This window comes from Phaenicophaeus curvirostris, chromosome 12 (genome assembly GCF_032191515.1).
Source record: "Phaenicophaeus curvirostris isolate KB17595 chromosome 12, BPBGC_Pcur_1.0, whole genome shotgun sequence".
NCBI classification, from domain to species: domain Eukaryota; kingdom Metazoa; phylum Chordata; class Aves; order Cuculiformes; family Cuculidae; genus Phaenicophaeus; species Phaenicophaeus curvirostris.
Window position 1 is genome coordinate 16,758,362 of NC_091403.1, and position 21,945 is coordinate 16,780,306.

General features: G+C 40.6%; 1 protein-coding gene across 15 annotated transcripts in view; it reads right to left on the bottom strand.

Annotated features, from left to right (window-relative positions):
• Window positions 1-21,945, bottom strand: part of TCF12 (transcription factor 12) — a 174,269-nt gene that overhangs the window by 21,394 nt on the left and 130,930 nt on the right. For 13 of the 15 annotated variants that reach the window (XM_069866885.1, XM_069866896.1, XM_069866895.1 and 10 more), the window contains 5 exons: window positions 8,339-8,444; window positions 7,079-7,218; window positions 6,604-6,748; window positions 5,025-5,089; window positions 902-980 (listed from right to left, as the gene is read on the bottom strand). In XM_069866885.1, the coding sequence (XP_069722986.1) occupies window positions 902-980; window positions 5,025-5,089; window positions 6,604-6,748; window positions 7,079-7,218; window positions 8,339-8,444 (535 nt within the window). Of the gene's footprint in view, window positions 1-901; window positions 981-5,024; window positions 5,090-6,603; window positions 6,749-7,078; window positions 7,219-8,338; window positions 8,445-17,047; window positions 17,189-21,945 lie in introns of those variants that run through there. The other 2 variants (XM_069866898.1, XM_069866897.1) reach the window with 2 other exon arrangements.

Genomic DNA, 21,945 nt, shown 5'->3' on the forward strand with positions numbered 1-21,945 from the left:
AAGAGTGACCAATGGCCAGGAGCCTGCAGGGATATATTAAACAACAGAGAACGGGAAAACAGACTGTTGTATAAATGTTAAATAATTTAACAAATTACACTAGAGGAAAGAACGGGGTTAAAGTTACATCATCTTGCTTGTAATTCTAGTTCTTTGTTAAACAACAAATTTAAGTCAATGGAGCTTTCACAGTCCTCTCTATATGGAGAACAGCTGTTCAACTTTTACTAGACAGCTGAGGCCACAGTGTCTGTGAAAGCTGCACTACCCACTAATAGCTGGAGGCAGCTGCCCACAGTTCATCTCCACACTGGAATGCTTCTTCCCACATTCATGCTACGAACACACAAAGCACAGGTGACAGAGGTGGCTGCAGTACACACCATTTATTCTGACAAATGCCAGAAATTCTTCTCCTATAGAATGAAAGCATTCATGAAAGATATGAATGAAAAGCTATCCTGTGTAAAAATTGGATAGTCTCAGAGCCTACTATTTTTTCATTAGAGGGAACACACATCTGCTGTGTTTGTCACTGAAAGCTGCCGCAGAGTTTCACCATATAGCTTTAAAAAAACCCAATCTAATCATTCGTATTTCTCTCCAATGGTAGAGATCCACACAGATATCTTTATAGCTGTGATAATGTAAGGTCATTCAATCTTTTAAAAAATTATTTTAATAAGCTAATTTTCAAAGCCAGTTGCCAGGATTAAAGCAAACACTTATTACAAAAATTCTGAAGTATCCAGACTTACAGATTTGGGTTTAGTACAATGGAAAAAAAAACAAATTATAGAAGTCATTACGTAATAAGGATGTTACTGCTGATTTCACTGTGATTCCAAACAGGATGTTTTTGAAACGGCAAAAAAGTTGTTGACAAATGGCTGACCCCTACCTGTAAGAGGCGATGGCGATCCAACTGGTGTTGATGGATTTGATGGAAAACTACTGCTGGTATGATCAGGAGAATAAATCTAACAACGGACAAAAGAGATTGTGTATCAGTACTTGTCATAATACATAGTAAAAAAATAGCTACTAGGATTCCTTTTCAAGCTTTTAATTGTCACTCTTGATGTTGGATTGATAAAAAAACAATATGATCCTTCAATCACAGCTCTGCTTTATTACACTCAAGGCTCTAAACATGTCCAGAGAACTTTTTAAGCAGCTGTCAAAACAAGCACAGCCTGCATTTGAGAACAACAGGAGTACAACTGATCTTCTTTCTACTTTAACGGCAGCAGAAATTACAGCCTTTTTATTATTGAAGGGGAACAACATACCTAAGAGTTAATAGTACACAGAAAATTACAATAAACAGAACTTCTGGAAAATGTGGAGGAAAAATGACTTTCCAAACTTACAGCAAGAAACTATTTTAGCAGTCAACACGTTATCTTCTAAAAATGAATTCTTCGCAAGAGAAAATACGAAGGAAGCATTAAGCGCTAGTGACCATTGGTAGCTACCAAACAGAAGCCATCAGAAATTTTGTTGCTGTTACTACGTACTGCAGAATATACAATTTTTTCTCTCCTATTTCTATATCAATTGCTCCCTTAAGATACTAAGCCTCAACTTGCAACAATTAAATCGTTGTTATTAATGTAATTAAAAAGTCTTAATAAAAACAGAAGACATAATGCTTCAAGCTTTAATTAAAATTTAAAAATTTGAAGATTCTTGGAAAATTCATCTTGTGAATGAGTTGAGTAGGTTTGGAGGCTATGGACTTCAGAACATATTTTTATAGCTCATCAGTTCAAACCTGTTTTACTTGAGCAGAGAGCAGGATTTGTTAGTCATCAGATGGCAGTTAAAAAAATCCGCATTGGCAGTGTGGCTGCTGTCTCTTCACAGAGACAATATGACATTTCAGCATTTAGCTGACAATAATGCAAGGCTTGGTTAAGTTGCAGATTGTAATATTTGAACTGACAAAAACAGGCCCTGACAGACCACACGCTCCCTCTTGGTCTATCGTACTTTTTCATTAGAAAAAAAACAGCAGCTCCCTATTGAAAATACCTCCTCCTTTTCATACGTGCCAGAAAGAAAACATATTTAAGAAAGTAAAATACCTCAGACCATTGTAGGACATTCACGCGTTGTATATCAGTGTAAAAATAAACCTTGGGTGTCAGCATGGGAACCGCGGAGTTCCCGACGGATAAGGTACAAAAAATTAAAATTAAGTCAGAACAAAGGCCATGAAGCTTCCTTTGAAACTAGTTGTTTGCCACCACTCTATCTGCTGATTTTATTTTGCCACATTTTATAAGAGGGAAAACCTACATTATACTAAAGCCGCAGCTACAAACCAAGGTCAGAATTCATTCCGCATGCAGTCCCTAGCCACTGTGCTGTTAAATGACCAATGATGAACAACCCTGACACCTTCTGCCAGGCTTAAACGGTAACATGACTCATTTTACTGCAACAAATGAGACTCCTCCTCCTATCAGTCATGGTCCATTCCAATCAGCAGGGTGCCAATATGCCAGGGTCTAATGAAAAGGCTCTTAGACAAAAGCTGCACAATTGAGAGCCTGCAGAGCCAAACCTCGGAGCTGTTAGTCCAATTTTTTAAACACTACAGTGTACATTTCAGTTAGGCTTTGTTATGGTAATGTTATTGAGTCTAAAGCAACAAAGAAACTTAATTCATGAATTACTTTTAGAAGTCAACTTCCCTACATTTTCTTTTCTTTTGTGAAGGGACCAGTGGCTATTTAACTACCGAGACAGTACAAAGGCCTTTACCCTAGTTCTGAGGTAGGAATCAAAACATAAGTTATCACAAAGAGGTCTGATATAATCAACAAAGTTAAACAGTCCTCCTGTTTGATCTCCTCTAAATTAAAGACCAAGTGTTTTGATTTGGCATTAGGCAATGAAATAAACCAGATGTTTCTCCTGCCATATAACCCTCCATGGGCACAATCTTAAAGGGTTATTGTTTGGCAAATGTTCAGGGAAGCACATTAGAAATGGCACGAATACCCAGATTTTCTTTTCTTTCTATCTATACTAGTTCATTATCCAAACTAATGCATAATCCACAGGGCTTTGGGAACTTTGTGTAAATACTTTCATGTACAATTCTCTTTCTTGCCTACCCTGAGATTAAGACCACAATTATCCAGGCTTAAACCTAAAATAAAAGAACCTTTGCAAATGTATTATCTGGCCTTACATGTTTAATCACATACTATTCTGTATGGTCTTTAATACCTAAACTGAAGAACAAATGTCGTATCCTCTGATGTTTCGCACATGAAAGGCCTATTGTGAGATGTACATCAACAGAATTTCAGAGCTAGAAATTCCCCTCAACAGTTGCAGCAGTAGCATTTAAAATCCCAACAGAAAGGCATATTCCATAGTCTTACAGAAGAAAAAAAAAAAGTCAAGACAACTGCAGTATTTAAATAAAACTTTGCTGAAATAAGACAACTATTCTCAACTTAGTAGCCATCGGAATTCACGTGTGCTAGCTTCACCTGCAGGAGAGACCACCTCCCCCATGAGCAGTGCTCCTTGCTCAACTAGCACACGAAACGTGCTGGGTGCGTGCGTATTGCGGGGTGTGGGGGAAGCAGATGGATGAGACGAGGGATTTGAAGTGTGCAGACTATGGCATGCACTGATAGAGCAGATGGAATGCATCACCATCAGCTATGACAGAAATGATTTATGGAATGACCTGGCTGCTCCTGCCAAGCAACAACACGGGATGACAGAAACAAGTTTCTATGACAACCAGAGCCCACCCACCGGTTAGATTAAACATTTCTGCCCTGACTTCCACTCCCAATATATTTAGAGTTTTTCCTCAAAACATCAGCCCGGCTTTCTCTGCTTGCGAGTTGGGCAAAAATACCTTAAAAGATGCAAAAATAATGTAAAAAAGGCGAGCAGTGGGAAGCATCACAAAGTTCCGTGGGTCTAACTGGCCAGCGCGCCAGGCTGCAGAACATCCCCATGCATCCGCACAGCAATGAAGAGCCTGAAGTATGTAAGCACTGCTATTTCTACGAGTCAGAGTGATCCCAGTTCTTCTCTGACAGGTCTCAAATAGAAAAAAAGAGTGTTAACTGCCCTCTGGACTCATGAATTGTTATCTACTTGCTGAATCCCCAAAAGTAACAGGGACAACATTTTTCTCCACAGAGCTAGCAGGTCAGCGTTCTCCTGCCCAATATGGACATTACAGACATTATCAGATCTGGTAATCTTTTAACATATGACCCTCTGAGGGATGCAAGGGTAACAGGATCTGCACAATATACACATTCGCATTCACTGGCAGGAGGCGAGGGATGCAGAATCCAACGCAGGAATGGTCTTTTGGGGCTGCAAAGTAACCATTTCAATTTTTTAAAATCAGAGTTAGCCTCCCTATTTGCTGCATACAAGAAATACAAAGTGCTCCCCCAGCCACCACTCCTAGCTCTGAAATTTCTGCTAATACTATATCTAATACTGTTTTTTAAAAAGTAATCTGATTGCACTAATGCAAAAATAATCGCTGGATGCGCGCTTATGTAAACAGAGCTTTTAGTAGAGTGAAGATACTTACGTTTTACATTATCTTCATTATTCCAACAAGAATTAAGAGTTTAAACTTTATGCGCATACAGCATGCAAAAGACTTGCATAAATCATAGCTGTACAACACTTCATTCAAAACCTCTCAGTTTTCTAAGGCCACTGAGAAAACATTTTAAACCTTGAGGCAGGATCCGCTCTAAGAGTCATGTTAAAAATATTTTACTTTTACTATAGAAAAAAAACAAACCCTAAACTTATGATTATCTTTTACTTTGTCTAAACAACTTTCTCAACTGTATCAGCCCTAAATATCTTTGTCAAGTATAGGGCATCGTATCATAGTATGTTATTTTGACTTCATACATGAAAACACTCAAATTATAAAATGAATTAGCACATAAATAACAGATGCAACAATCAAAATACATTTTTCAGATCAAATTGTTGTAACTGCTACTTACAGATGCCAATGCCTTTCCAAGTGCATCACCTGTCTGTGAGCTTCCAGCACCATTTCCTCTGTTTCCTGTAATGTGGAAAGCAAACCCAACACTTATTTTTAAAGCTAAAATTTTATTTACTTTTATTATTTTATTCATTACATACAGTTGAGCAACTACTCTTTAAACGGAAATTCTGAGGAAGTCAGTGTCAACTAAATCAGTTCTCATTATAGTTAAAAATTTAATTAAAACAATTAGATTTAAATTTAGATGCTCTCCTCTTTAATGTCAAACACGGTATTGCTGTGATAACTTAAGGACTAACAAGTGAAAGCAGTTAGAAAAGAAAACTGAAATTATTTTCTAGGATCACAGACTAATTTTAATGAAATGTGAAAAGAAAATCAAAATTAGATTATTGCAGCTTATTTCCAAACTGTTATCACTGAAGTGCTGTATGTTTCATTAATTCTTAAACACAAAATCACTGAACACTTCCTCCTGTGTCTCCTTGGCCCCCTGCTCTAATTCCTCATGTTGTTCTCATCTTTGTTTTAGAAAATCCCTGAAAAGCCCTCATCCACCACGCTCTCGGACACCCCTGCCCTTAGCTGCACGTCAGCAGCTTTGCGTGCCCTTTTGCTCCACACACCATCAAGCTAAGAGGAGGTCTGAAGCCCTGCCAACTGGAAACACAAAAAGGACCTGAATACTCTCAAATATCTGTAGAAGACAGACTCTTTAAAAGTGAATATCCTTTCTCCAACTATCAACTTCTAATGCCAAAAAAACTGTATTTAACATGAATGTAAACCATTCACATCCAAAATTCAAATCGCGCTCGCTGCTTCAAGTTTGACGCAAACTTGGATTTCCCAGCCTGAATCTCCCCTGCAGATTCATTAACTGGGTTCTGTTTAAAGATACGAGTGTAAAATGTTCCCAAATCAAAGCCAACAGAGTCACTCTAACTGAATTCTGCAGTTAAATGAAGCTAAGTGTGAATCATATTGAACGGACAAGGGGCGCCCACAAGCATTTAATTTCTACAACTGTATCTTAAGACGTGCAAATAGATGCAAGGAACAGAGGATCATCCTGTATTTCATGCTTTCTAGGTAAGCACGGAAGAGACTACACCAGCCACCATACTGGCTACTCAGTAATCTCTAAATCAGTTAAGAGAGGAATTTACGACACAGTTTATCATGCTCCCCAAAGAAACATTCTTTCTGTCTTTCTCCCGTGCTGTGCCTTGGTGATACGGCAGCTCTGAAAACCACAACACCAAAACTACCTATTTGAACGGCGCGTATTCTAAACTATTGAAGGATAATTGCTGTAAGTTAGGTGGATACAATCTCCTGAGCATAGGCTTGGCTGTGAAAGCAAATAAACCACTAAGTCTTAAGCTGACTGCAAAACAATTTGCCTCATCTGAGCCATAATAAGGTCAGAGTGTCACAGTGGTGCGGTATCCCTGATCTACAAGCATTCCACAAATTAAATCTTACTAATATTGTGCGTCATGCAGCCCTAAACCTCATTTTCTTTTAAAATTTAAAAAAAAAAAAAAAAAGCAAGAAGAACTTTTTACCCAGAATATTATCTGATCCATTGACAGGTGGAGTGTGTGAGGCAGCTACGTAAGGTGAACTGCCAGTACTGCCACGATGGAAGCTAGACATTGGAGGAAGACTGGCATTTATATCTGTAGGCGAGACTGAATGTGGTGGATAGCTCTGGAGAGAAGCAAACATAAGACATTAAGTAGTCTTGAAATAAATGTTGATACTTTTAAGATACCAAACATACAACACCCAGCTCTTTTAATAAAGAAAAGGACTCATCCATCCTCCAAACAGACCACTATACAGCCATAGATTTTTTTTTTTTTTTTAATTTATACAACAGATGTAAATAAAAGGATATAAATCCAATACAATAAGTTTGTGATTTCTGGCAAGTAGGTTCTTCAATGTCACACATGAGCAGCAAACAAGACATGTATTCTTGTAATTCAGCTCTCCATGGGCAAATACAAATGCGTTAATCTGTGCCGTGTATCTTACCAAACGGTCATGTGTGTGCAGGCTGCCGTAACTGCCGGACTGGGACATGTGGGAAGAGGAGCTCCCCAGCATCCCACCATAGCCAGGCTGGCTCATGCCATTGGATGAACTCCAGAGGTCAGAAGAATTGTGGGTCCCATCTTTTTTATTGTTTAATAAAAAAGAAAACAAGAGAAGTATGTTTAACGAAAGAGAGTACTGTATTCTGCTTTCCTTTACAGAACTATTTTAAAAGAACGCAGAATTCAGGTATTCAGACTAACAGCAGCAGGGAAATGGTGACCAGTTTATACTGCATCTTCCATTTTCATGCCACCACTCTGTTGCTATATTTATAAGAAAAACTGCAAAGCCAACAGAGACTTTATAATAGCTGAAATACAATCCAACCACAGCTGAGAAAATACCAAGCACTTCTGCTAATTACACAGGCCTTCAGTAAGACCAGATTTGTATCAAGAGTGCTGATAAAAATTCCAGACTGAAAGAAATGGCAAAAAAAGGAGTGAAGTTCAGGCAAACAGAGCTCATCACAAACATACAGTGCAAAACATCTACTAGCCTAAAATAAGCAATTTATAATCTAAAATAATCTCGTACCATAAAATATAAAAACATTTCATGACAGCAGATTTAAGTAACTGAAATAAACGCATTACAAAAACTTTAGCCTGTGTGTCAATGCCATCTGCCTTCTCTAGTACAAAGTGAAGCGCTCTGTAAATTCCCATACTGAGACTATGCTTTCAGCACGCTCCAAAACCTCACCAGGCTACAGTACAAGCTCATTCGATGACGCAAGGCCAAAGAAAAGAATTCTGCTCTCATTTCATTCACTGCAAAACCATTTTTTTTTTGGCATACTGGATATACACGCATTTGAGAACTTAAGACTGTTAGCTGATATCGTACAGTCAAATTCCAGAACAGTCAAGAAGCCCTCACCTCATTTTTCTCTATCACTCCAGTGTGCTGCTCTGAAGCTCCTACAAATCAAAGGATGGGGGATTCTGTCCATCTGGCCTGGTGTATAATCCCCTTAAATTTCAGTCAGCAATTAATGTCATGAGAAAAACTTTAAATCAACAGACAGCTCCCTTCATCTAACTGTTTCAGACATATATAAAACCTAATCATAGGCTCTAGCACAATACGTTACCTTTACACTTCCTCACTTATTCCATGCAACAGTGGCCAACTGTGGATGTCTGCCTAAAGCACAAATGAGACCCAGCCACGCATTAGAGTCATTTTACCCACCTTGCATAAAGAAAGTGCTAGCAAACATACTGCTTGGTGGCTTAGGAGACGGGTAACTTGGAGATTCTCTGTTGAAATCATCAGAACTCGGAGATGGTGCATACACCTAAACATTGGAGAGCAATAAGAGCAGGTCAGCGATATTTGGGTGTTGTGCATTAAAAAGCCCATAATAGCATACAGACACAGAAAGCACAAATACAAAAAGAACAGTGTAGCAACCTGCAGTGTTCGTTGCCCTTGTTTTATTTGCTTTTTAGCAAGTTGCCACAGTACAGAGGAGCTACAGTAGAATGATCCTAACAACACACTTTCTGGTGTGCCAACTCAGCCAGGTGGCCTGATAAAAGCTTGAATGCTGATTTTGCTTTCTAAGTGCATGACTCGCACAGACTTGTTGCTCAAGATAAAAAAAAGCAAGATAAAACAACTGGGCCCCAAACAAATTTTATTTTAAAACAACTGTATGCCTGTTTGAATATTTAATTAGCTGGCATCTCAACAATCAGAAAGAAAAAGAACATCCAGTGACAAATGGAAAGATTTTAATGCAACCACTGTGTAACCCATTCAGAAACCTGCACGCCTTTGTACAGTCACCAAATATATATGAAATGCAAATCCTGAGGAATAATCTTAAAACTCTGACATCAAGGAAATGTTTTTCACACTGGCCTAGCATTAAAGAAAAGCAGCATTATTCTTTTTCTCAGTGTAACACCACACTGGAATGGCCATCCTCAACCTGCAAACAAAGAATATTCTTAACAACTGTAAGAAGCCAAATAAACACAGTGATTACAAGCCTTTCACTGCAGTGACTCTAAGAAGAAATATAAAGCACAGTCAGGAATAAAGAAATCAAACCAGCGAAGCCAGTATTCACAGACTCAACAGCTCTACCCATAACGTTAGTTCTTCTAAGTGATGTTATTTCTTCACAACATTATTTCGGTCAATATACAGAATAGTGTAGCATGACTAGTGTATGTTAGAAGAAAAATGGTAAAGAAATAACAAATTAACAAATAAGGCAGCAAAGAATATCAAATTGTAACAGTGAAACCAGGGTATCTTTTTGCAAGAAAGTAAAAAACTCAGTGTTTTCATTTTTCAATCCTTAATTTTCACCTTAATTCATAAGGCTTCACAAATGCATCTGCTAAGAATGATTTTAAAACTTTAAAGCTTCCATGGCCTAAAATTCAAGAGTTAATGTTTTTAACCCTCCCACGCATGGATCTCCAGCATTCGCATCCCTTTCCCTGTCTTTCTGGGATGTTGTTTACCAAGCCAGAGAAGGGCCAGAAAAACCAAGGCGGCCAACAGAACAGCCCAAGTTCCCTCAAAGAGCAGCACTGGTCTCCGCGAGGGTGGCGGGCAAGCCCCAGCGTCCCCTCCCCATGGGAATGGCCGGGATGAACCTGCAGGGAGGAGAGTGCCCGGGGCTCCCAACCCCGCTCCTCTGCAGAGCTGCAACCACAGCCACCGAACCAGCTACAATGGAACCAGGACAAGGACACAGGGAACCAAGCCAAGGCAGAGCTGTCGGCACCAGCCACGGAATAGAAGCGACAGCAGGGAAAGAATCCCAATAAAAAGGAGCCAAGCGGAAAACCTACGACTTCGAGTTGTTTTAACATGCCTGTTTTAACATAATTTTTTTAATCAAAATAAAGGGAAAAAATCTAGGAAATAAAGCCCTTACAGGATCTTCTGTTCGATATTTTACTTGCAGATTTTCAATTTGTGCAATAAATGCAAACTAGAGAGCCTTACCAAACCTGAGTGACAGAATGACAATACGTTTGAAGCACCGCTAACAGTACATACATATTCCCTGTATGAGTGCACGTATATTCCACGCCTCAGATATATTTTAACAGAAACATCAGTCTGCCAAATTGTAAATATTCACACCCATATACTGCAAACATATTAGGCAAAACTGGGCTTAATTTGCAAGTTCTGTGCTGTACAGAATAATGCAGCATATGCTATAGCTGATGGATAATCTATCACTGTCACGGGACAGCGGTGGAAACAAAGCTTTATGACACTTAGCACCGCCACTGAGATGTACGCTGATTAATGCAAAATCACCTACAATGATGAATTATACTTCTTTTAAACTGCAACGTTATCGATGAGATTTGTAAATACAAGCTTCAGACAGAAATTTTAACTTTTTACATTAACTGGGTGATTTATAAAAACTGATTAAACACTATCTCAAAAGGGAAATTAAAGTGAAAAACTCCTACAAATGTATCATTTACAGATACATATGTACAAGCCATTAACATAATAAAAATGTTATGAATTATATTAACATAAAAGAGGCCCTTCCAAACAGCTACATGAAAGTCCTAGCAGAAACACATAACTTTATATAGTTTCTGCTTGTTTTGGTATCTTAACCATAGCTTGCAAAAACATAGCAGCGATGTTATGAAGCTGCACTTGTGCCAGTCTAGATTTTTCAGATCAAAGGGTTCTTGCGGCAAAACACAACTGATGTGGTCTCAAAGACTTCACTAACTCCAGATGTGGGGAAATAGCCAGCCAATTCCACAAAAGGAGCAAGTTTCTTTTAGTTACAATCAGAACTAGCCACAAATTAAAACCAGGCCTCTGATGTCATCTGATCACCTGCAGATGAGCACCAGGTTTTTTCTGGTTAATGCCCTAATCATGATTCTTATGTTGTGTTACTACAAACAAAATTTAAAAGCAAAGGAGAAAATTCACTAAGATTAACCTGAAGTCCACAAAATGCAAAATACAAAGGCTTTAATTTAAAAAGTTGATAAAAACAGATGAGATTTTATTTTTCAGTTGGGGAGTGATCTATCAGGGCAGCTAGCTCACTTGGTCCGAAAGCCCTGTGTGCACTAGGAGCCCCATCCATCCCTGTCCTCCAGGGCTGTGGCCCGCAGGAAGCTTGCGTGGCTGCACAGCAGCTGCCTGGTCCACGTCCCACATAAGGGGCTCCTCTCTCCTACGACAACTGAGCAAGGCAGTTACAAATATGACATGGCTGCTCCAGACGGCCTCTTTTAGCTATTAAACTGATAACGGGACATCCAGGAGGCATCAAACCATTTTTTCCTGGCTGACACTCCCACTAAGACAAGGAATACTGTGGAAAGGTCAGCCTGTCTGCGGAGTCTCCTTGAAGAGGCTTGTCTCCAGCAGGTAGAAAAGGAGCCCATCTTCTAATCCCCTTCAACACACGGACACCCGACAGCATCAGATGTGTCTCCATGCTGATGAGGAAAACAAACCCCAATCATGAATGGGAAATCCCCTTTCGATAAACGCACGTCAAAACCAGGCTTTTTCCATGACTTACCAAGCAGAAGACTCGACGTTTCTGGAGCTGCGCTAGAATATACACCAGCCCTAGGGCTGCAGTGGCCTCTGGAGAAGACAAGAGCCCCCGCAGAGGGAAGCGGAACAAACAAGTGGCAAAGGACATCGAGTCAGAGACCCGTGCCAGTCTCTTCCGCACCCTGAACTGGTTGGTCTTTCTCCAGGGTGACAACTAAGATTTTTTTTTTGAGAGGTGGCAGTGGGAGCCTACTTCAGAACCGAGTTGAGAAGACGTTATCTGTACTACGTGAGGTTTTAAGTAAAACAAACACATATACAGCTCTGAAATCTGCCCTGGTGATTAACATATGTAATGAACGCTATCAGGAAAGTTATGCAGACCTGATATATTTAAAACATATCAAAGGCTTGCACAAGGTGCTTCTGTTTACTCATACAGGTGCCAGTAACATGAACGTTATTTGAAGATCTAGGTTTACCAAATTTTATGCTAAGTAGAACTTCCAAGTCTCATTCTATAAATGCACTTAATAAATATAACACTCTGAGTCCTCCTGTTGGCATACTTCCTCTCAGGCAATTTTCCCATAGTCTGTTCCTAATTCTTAAATATTTATCAATGTTTAATATTAATGTTAAAAGCAGATTAAAAAATAGCAATGAAGCAAGCAAACCTTACTTCCGATGAGCTCATGCTATCTCAAGACCAAGGCTCCCATCACACACACTGTTTATGGAATTACGCATCGTGGTGCTCATTTAAGCCCAGTTATTAACAATTCTTGAAAATTCAGGAAAATATTTATCAAGCTGCTGGAGATGCAGAATTTTTTGAAACCAGTGGAGATGGATAACCTGTTCTGTAGCTTGTAAACTCTGCTAAGTAGCCTATCTACATTCCATCTGCATCAGTCATGCACTAAGCAAGTGCGCACTGATGAATGATTTGTACATGTGGCAGAATTTTACAGTGTATTATCTGCAGGTTTTGTGGCAAAAGCTAATTCTGCTGAAAAGCAGCTCCGGGAAAAGTAAACTTGTTTTCATATTTATCATATTGCTGACAAAATCATGTACTAGAAACTTCAGGAATGTAGAACAGTAACTATAGTTTTCCATGCTCCTCATCATAGCAAGACAGAAGCTGCCAAAAAAAAAAAAAAGCAACCCAACCCACCCGGAATTCTTGTTTAGTTGATATTTAAGCACAATGATAAACGAAGAGCCCTAGAACACAGGATCAGTATACCATATCCTCAGTCATACTTTTTGTTTCCAATACCAGGTGTAAAGGTTCATACATTTAAAGAACTCTTCTCACCACCCGGAACTAAAATAAAACACTCCTTCAAGAGAACAGAGCATCAGTCTTGTCTGCAAATCCAACCATCATTTTTAAGGATGGTATAAAATTCAGTCCTCAAAGTAGCTAAACTGAATTCCATCTTAAATAAATGTTTACACAGTTTAGGCATGCTATACATGCCTATTTGGGTATTTTCGAAATGCAGAACCCTGCTGCAATGATATATAGCACAAGTACTTCCTAGCTTCTCCCCTAGTAAACGACAACTTTAAAGTTATGTTAAAATGTGATAGGCAAACTTACAAAAAAAAATTCCCGAATTCATTATATGGAAACCTTCTGGTCTGTTCTTCTGATTTTGTTTTATTTTTTACATTGTGGTGTGAGGCAGAGAAGGGAGGAAAATGAAGGTAAGACAGCAGGAACACCACCAGAAATAAATATACGTATATGGTGCTTGAAGACTACATTTTATTTCCTAAGCAACACCTCTTCCCCATATTCTTCAAACTATGCTGTTACTAAAGGATGCGTACAACTAAGTCTTTGAAAATTCCTGATCAAATTCAGATTTTATGGAACCAAAAAAAGAAAAAGTGGAAGCCAATGAGTGTGTTTCTGAACCTGTTCCCTGTACTTCAGAAGGCTGGTTTAGCTGTGGTATGAATCCCCATCGCCAGTGCCGACCACAAGAAGATACAGTAGTAGACATAACGCTACTTTTTGCATTTCTCTTCTCTGCACTCACTCATGCTCCGTTTCTGCACCTCCGACACAGACTACTATATTGCTACAAATGGACTTCAAACGTGCATGTGGTTAAGAAAGCAAAATGCACACAGGGGTGTGTTACTCTTTGGTCCTCCAATTTTGAGAAATATAGATCTGTCCAATACAGCACCTGATCCCATCCCTAGCTGCTTTCATTTGCCCAAGGAAATGGACATAACCTTCACTTTAAAGCATCAATAAAGCTTGTTGCAGACAAGCCACCCTTCTGGCTGGGGACTGCCACTCAGTGGATTGGCAGTTCAGCGCAGTGGAGTGGAGCAGGGAAAACTCTCTTGGGCTGATGCGCTGTAACTCATCGGTTTTTAGTGTGGTGAGGAGAGGAAAGAGAAGGGCGAGGAATAGGGAAAAAAATACAGCTGACCAGTGTTTACTACCTCTCTTTATTCAATGTCCACAGTCATGTACCCCTAGAGATTTTCCAGATGATCTTCTATTTGTCCTGACTTACAAATGTTAGCTTTGACCTTGCTGAAGTTGCTGTGGGCAGCATATGGTACAGAACAGCTTTAATTGTACTTTCCTCCCTGTACACTAACTGGCCCGATGCTAATAAAAGCTGAATTGAACTGTTCTTTTTAGCACCTGGTTGCTCCAAAATTTACAACTGAAACCATTTTCCACTGATGTTAAAAGACTCAGTCCTTTATTTATTGTGTAACTGCTACAGAAAGGCAGGCTGTTGTGTCACCGACGCACCACGCAGTATTATTAACATGTTTCTCTCTCCTGTGATGCTTGAGCGCGATGACTGCAAGACAGGCATTTTTTCCACCAAAACCCAACCAAATAGATACATAATGCACTCACCTCTGCATGTATTTCTTCATCTCTATTCACTGACCCATACGTAAGTGTACACGTAAGTATGCACACACAAGGACACATTTATAAAGAGACTTTTACACTCTCAAACTTCTCAAGGAAAAAAGATTAACTCAAAACACATCCTAATATAAGCTAGTTTGCAAAATCACAAGGCACAAAGCATTACATTTACACAACGTACACATACACACCCCTGCTTATTTTTTTTCCTCCCTTTTTAAATAGCTCTTGCAGAAAACTACTGAGAAAGATGCAGTAACTCCACATGGCAAGCGGGTTCAATAAAACCTCAGCCTATGCTGAGGAAAACAAAAATTTATTCAATAACAAAATATATCCATACACAGACTGGTCTATCAAATTAGTATCATAGAAATTTATTCTCATAGGAAATAATAGTCAAAGGTGATATAAAATGAACTATAATCAATATTGTTCCTTAAAATTACTTAACTGACATTATTCTATCACAGTCTATATAAAGCTAATTTTACAGTATATGCCTTAAATAACCAATTTCTTTCTAAACTTGTAGGTAAATTGAAAAACAAATCTTGGAAGTCTGTATTTTAGTCTTTATGCCCAAAGAATATCTAAAATGTCTATTACATAATTATTACTTTGGTGCTATTGCATTTTATAAAATTTAAATTAGAAGGCCTCATTAATTGAATAACTTTGCTTAATTATTTATTAGTTTTAAAAAAGAATAAAATAACAGTATAAAAGGTACAATTTCAATTAGTACTATTATTTCTACCTAAGAATACTGCAGCTTTGTTTTAAATGGGGATCAGGAGGGGTTGAGAGCATAGAGTCTGTAGCATAGCTCTCGAAAGAAAGAGAAGAAAAGGTAAAACTTCAGAGATAAATGTTCTTTTAAACTATAGTTGAATTTTTTATCAAGAAGTTCCATATTAAAATTTTTAAACCTTCCATAAACTAACAGTATTTTCTATATATCAACAGGTGAAGGACAAAAAAGAAAAATGGGCTAAATTTTGCTGTCCACAGTGTAAGTGCTTCATTTTATTTATGAAACCAATTAAGAATTTTTTTTCCTTTTTAATTTGATGAGGATTCTTGAAATATATAATTTCTTAATGCCTCTTACAAGTAACGGTAAAATTTTCCTGCTTATCAAGGGATTTATATTAAAGCAGTATTTTTCACTTTCAAGTGTCCCTCCTATAACATACAGAAATTATGAAAACGGAATCTCTTCTAATAGCACCTCCCCCGGCCCCGACTTCAATTTTAAACTTTAAATTTTTGTGCCAGTGTGCAGACAACCATCTGTTGGGGTGCTGAGATACTTGGGGCTTAGCTTAATATTAAGCTTCCTTCTAGCTTACAAATTTAAGACGTTGAAAAGAAAAAAGCATATTTAATAAAAAGTTTAAAATGTAGATTTTCTACATGTCCTTTCCCACTTGCTTTGTGTGGCTACAAGTCCGATTTTGCGTACAGCAGCAGGTAGAAGAGAATGTCAATGAGCAAAGTCTAACAGAATAATCTAAATAAAATTCGCAAACAATGAGGGACATCCTAACAGCCACTAACCGATCAAATAATACAAATAAGAGCAGTAATACGTCAAAATTCGGCTGTGAATTGCTCTCCCATTAAGGCAAGGCTCATACAAGGATCTGGCACACAGAGCAAGACTGCGCTTCCAAAACTCTAAGGCTAAACCCACTCCTCACAACTTCACATATATATTGGGTATATTTAAACCAGAATTCCTAGGAGAGAAAATGCTAAAAGCTAATGAGGTGTTTAAAAAAAAAAATAAAACCTTGGGCAACATGATATAGGATCATCATATGATTTGTCATCTATTTACTAACTCTTCAAGCTCATAAAGGTCACCTCTGACCCACACCAGGCACATGCTATCAATTTCCTCCTACAGTACCAGCCCTTCCATCTACGATACGCCTGGAAATACTTAATAAGATCAAAGCCTTTTTTTTTTCCTGCTACAAGAACAAAGAGAAATGTTGTAATAGAGCGATCTCGGAAGAATAAAATCAAAACTCCACGCAAGTTATATTCCCTTCGCTTCGGGGGTAGCGGAGAGTTAATTGTACTTAAGTCTTAAAGAGATCTTCACATAAAAACTTCAAACGGATTGTTTTAAGCCCAGGAGCGGACATGAAAGGAAAAAAATTATTTCATATTTGAGAGACAGCTGGCACTGGGGCCAAAGGAAATGAAAAGAGAGACCAGGCGGCTCTCCTCCGATCCAGGAGACTCACCCCAAGCTGTAAATAAAAGAGGAAAAGAGGAAAAATAAAAGGCGAAGCCCCAGCACGAAGCCGCCGTAGGGCTTGGGGGGCGCCAAGTCCCGCGGGGGCTTCGGAAGCCCCCGCGGGACTCGGCGCCCCCCAAGCCCCTTAAGCACGAAGCCCCCCGTCTCCCCCTCGAAGAAAAGCGCCCCCCGTTACCGTTTTGCCGTTGTAGTAGTACATGAGGGAGTTGGTGCCCACGCCGGGCACGGGGTAGGCGCAGTACATGGCGGGGCCGGGCCGAGCCGCGCCGCCTCTCCCTCCGCCGCCCGCGCGCACATGGAGCGCCTCAAAGGCGGCTTATGCAAAGCAGGACTGAACCATCTCCGTCCGGGCGCGGGGGTCGGGCGGGCGCGCGCAGGTTCCCCCCCCCCACACACACCACCCCCCATCCAAAGCTTCCCCGGACCGTGCCACGCGGCACGGAGGAAAGGGGGGGGAGGGGGGACGGGACGGGACGGGACCGAAACCCGCGGGCGGCGGCGAGGTGCGTCCCGAGCCCCTCGAGCTGCTGGGTTTTTGGGTTTTTTTTGTAGTTTCATTAAATTAGAACACTTGTAGCAGAGGAGACGCTGAACGGGGCGGGTACAGCCACGCCGCCATCTGGTTCTGCCCGCACTGCTCCCCGCTTGGCGAAGGGGCGAGCTGGGGGACACGGGAGAAAGCCCGGGGGCTGCAGGCACCGAGTCCCGGAGGGCAAAAGAGGGGAGGGAGCCCCCGGGGGCATCGAGGAGCCAGCCACGGGGGAGGGGGCTCAAAGGGGATCCAGTCCCGGGGAGCAGCACCGAGAGCGTCGAGGAGCGAGCGAGCCCCGGGGAGTAAAGGGGAGCGGGTCTCGGGGGACACCGAGCCCGGGGAGCAGCGAGCAGCCAGTCCAGGGGGACACCGAGCCCGGGGAGGAGCGAATCGTCCAGGGGGCCGAGGGGGAGCCGGTCGGGGCTGGGTACGAGAGCAGCGCCTCCGCGCCGGGAGAGAAAGGGAAGGAGAGAGCAGGGGAGGGGCCGCGGCAGCTCTGGCCCATCAGGAATGCAGAGCAGGCGGCCAAGGGCAGCGGCCCCAGCCCCGACATCTGCGGGCGGCCGGGAACCGAGCTCCCCGCGAGTCAGATCGGGATTTCGGTCCAGGGAGAAAAAGGTTAAAGCGAAACTCTCCACCTCTTACTGTGTCGACTGCCAATGCTGTGAATTCTCCCTGCCTCCCTTCTGACAAAAGCAGGAAAATACTCGAGGATAAGGGAGAACGTGGGCAAAGTTCATGTGGGGGGGTTGCGGGGAAGGCGAGCGAGCCGCACGCTTTGGGTCCGTGCTGCCAAGCGCCTTGGGTGCCAGGGAACAGATTTGAGCTGAAAAGAACCACAAAGGGGACAATTCGACTGCAGGGAAATACTATGGTCAGATAAAAACGGCAGTGGATATTCAGTCTGTTATCTCAGGATGTAACTATCATGCTTCTGCAAATACACGGAATGCGCACATACGGACAAGAATATTCACACATCCAGCTTCAAACGCCTTTTCAGTAAACTCTTTCAAATCAATAAGGAGGCAACTGTGCTCAGAGCACGCCGGCAAACAGACCTTGAAGCTTCCATCCGCTAAATAACACTCGTGTTTTTACTGCAAGTCAAACTACGCACCCAGAACTATTTAACTATGCAGTAAAGCTGATGATATCTGAACCAAACTCTTCTCCGATGCAAAAGGCGTAGCAGCAGCTGCAAAAAAGAACATCACTATACTTCAGACTATTAAATTGCCAGGCCCGCAGAGTGACTTGCGGCTTCCTTCCTCCCCTAGGGACCACAAAGACCTATTTCAGACCCCAGAGAGTCTGTAAGAAGCTTTGATTTGCAGCTAACAATGCCATTCCTTAAAGCTTCCCGCTAATGTTTGGGATTCTACAGATGAGATATGCTAAAAGATCTTCAGATCTCTGCCTGTGCTACTTCTCATAGTGCACTAGATTAAAATCACTCGTTCAGGCTAAAACCTAAACACGAGAAAAAGTGCTTTCAGCTTGCAAGAGTTGAAGTAGTAAAAGAACCCCATTTTTTTCCTGGAATAATTCAAGCACACAAAGGTGTAAGTAATTAAAAATACTTCCAGGGTAACTGTAGTCAGTGCTTTGAAGTAGACTATCATAAACATAGCTGTAATTGCTGCTACACATCCACACACACATGCTCAGTCTTCAATTTAGTTATATTTGAGATGAAGAGCATGATAAAGCTCCCTCTCAAATAATAAGCGTTATCCACCCAGCCAACTGGAAAAACTATTAAAACATAGAGCAGAAAAAAAAAAACTACCTTAACTATGTAGCGTTGGGAGGGCACCCCTCTGCATTACAAATGCCCTATACTGGTGCCGAGCAATCGTAACAAAAAATACACAGGTAATATTAACTGCTAATATTTGCTCACACAATTAACATTTATCAGCACAAGGCCATCGTTGAGGTTGTTCACCATCATGCGAGTAAGAGAACAACAACAATACAGTGAATAAAACTGAGTGGCGCCACTGCAAACGCTGTCTCTCTGTAGACAAAGTGGTTTAAACACTGTCACCTCCGTAACAAGTCAATAAATGAATGTGGTCCTGAATTACTTCCCCACAAATTGAAAGGACTGCCATTTCATCTTACCAAAAAGGGAATGAGTTGTCCCACACCGTCAGTTACATCGGGGGGAATAAAGTCTTAGTGGACAGTGCTTGCAATTTATCACTGTGTCTGCTCTACATTTACTGTATGAAAACATTGTTTCTCACAGGACATTTGCTACAGGATCAAACCACAAATCCATCAAGCATATCAAACTCCAACCCACAGAAGTTTACTTTCACCAGAATAGATGAAAAATAAACCTAAAATGGAAGAATTTGAAAGACTGCTCAAAAAACTGTGACGCTATTGGTAACAACTCAGTATTTGCAGGAATTACTCCCCAATAACTACTCCAAAAGCTCCTGAAGTCCAAAGCAAGTTTTTGTTTTGTGGTTGCAGTTTTTATAATCCCCATTTAAGCCATGCAACAGCTGCTCCGAAATTTGTTTTCTTAAGAGAATCATGTTACAGTGAAATGAATCATAGCTGGATCAGCGATACTGTACTGGCTACAGTTGTTTACTCCTTTTTTCCGTAGTGACAAGTCAAGGGTTAATCTTATGACTCAGCCTGACAAAACAAGTCAGCTGGAGACAGGGCCAATTTTTTAAACTTGATTTCAGACAGACATGCCGTCAGCAGAGGAGCACTGAACTGACATGCACTTTGTAGCCCGAATTGTTTCCACTCATGACCCTGTACTGCGTGTCAAAAACAATAAACCGCCTGTTTCTAAAGAGATTATGAAAGCTGATCCAGAACAAAATACTGACCTAATAATAAACCAAGCTACCTGTAGGAGAATATTTTCTGAGATCGCTTTAACACAAGGAGATTTTGTGAATGAACTGCACGCTTTCCCTGAAAACCTGCTTTTACATGAAATATATTTTTACCCAACTTGTGACAGTGACAAAGCAAGCACACAATAAGCACATGTAACCCATTATTTGAAAAGATTTTAAAAAAACCCAAAACCAAACAACTGTAATATCTCCAGATCGCTGAAAATTGTATCATGTGAAAGATAAGTACGTAGTTGTCCCAACGAATGAGAGCTAGCCTCCGGTCAAATGTACTCCACAAGCCTGAAATATTAAAATACTTCTAAAAGGCCGTTGCTTTTTATCACAGTTCTAGTATTTTAAATGGGTCTATTCAAACACAACAAACAGCAAAATTTTTTACAATAAATTATGCACAACTAGAAATTAAAGTTCCTTTTTCACCAACAAAAGCAACTGTTATGTGTAAACCCAAGTATCACGAGTTTCCTCATGAGCAGTTGGCTTCAATCCTGCTGAAAAAAACAGTAACTTGGTAAGAGCCCAAAGCTGCTTTTGATGGGGAAACCAATTCTATTGTTCTTACTAACTACTATTTAATTTCTCAGGGGCTCAGTTAACCTGCTACCTTAGGAAATAAGGCAAAGGCAACTGCCCTGGAAGCCTCTCCTATCCTCCCCACTCTGTCCGTGGTTGGAGCTTATCAATTGCAACCACGTTCAACACAGGAACAGAAGTTCCACAAGCGATTAAGTTCTTATCAGTTCTAAGAAAACTGGAACCTGAGCAGGAGAGACAGACCCCAACCGATGTCCCACGGAAATAAAGGCAAGGAGGGGAAAAGACAAATTCATAGGAACTTGGTCCAATACTGACAACCTGCTGCTGAGTAAAACACACACAGTAACGTAGAGCTGCTTCTCTTGCAACAACTCAGAAAACCAGCTCTGGGCACCTCCTAGGACTCCCCACAAAACTTAGTTTCAAACCAAACATTTCCGATGATTAACCGCGGCCAGGCCAGAGTAGGATCATCCATAAAGGATGCACGGAATATCACGCCCAATGTAGCTGCTAGACAGAATTTCAGGCCTTAAGAAATAGATGTGGCTGTTTTAAGGGGGAAACACTCCTTATTATACCTTCCCTTATTTAATTCATCAGTTAAGTAAATGTTAATTTATTTTAAAATCCTGGAAGCAGAGCCTTCTGTTGTTAAGCAACGCTTACAGACGCTGTTCGGCAGAGACAAAGCAGGCCAACGGTATGGAAGACAATTTAAAATAAGCCAGGGAACCACATTTGATAGGCAAAACACAATATTCAAAGAAAGGTGTTTTAACAAATTAATATACTCATCCATGCAAAATCTAAAATAGTTTGGTGGCTTTCTTGTTCAAAACGTTTGTCTTGAACTTCGCATTTAATATACCACTGTAACCAGGGAAGAGAAGCCAGTTGGAAAGGATAGAGAACAGACAACAAACACTAATGAAATTGATACTAACTGCTATCCATTACTTTAATCCAGCAATATTACAAGGTGGGGGTGGGGGGCAACTGGGGGATGGTCGTTGGGTTTTGTTGTTAATTGGGTTTTTGCTTTGGTGGTTTGCCCCCTCCAGCTCCGGTTATGACAGAAAAGGGTAAAAATAAAGCCTTTTT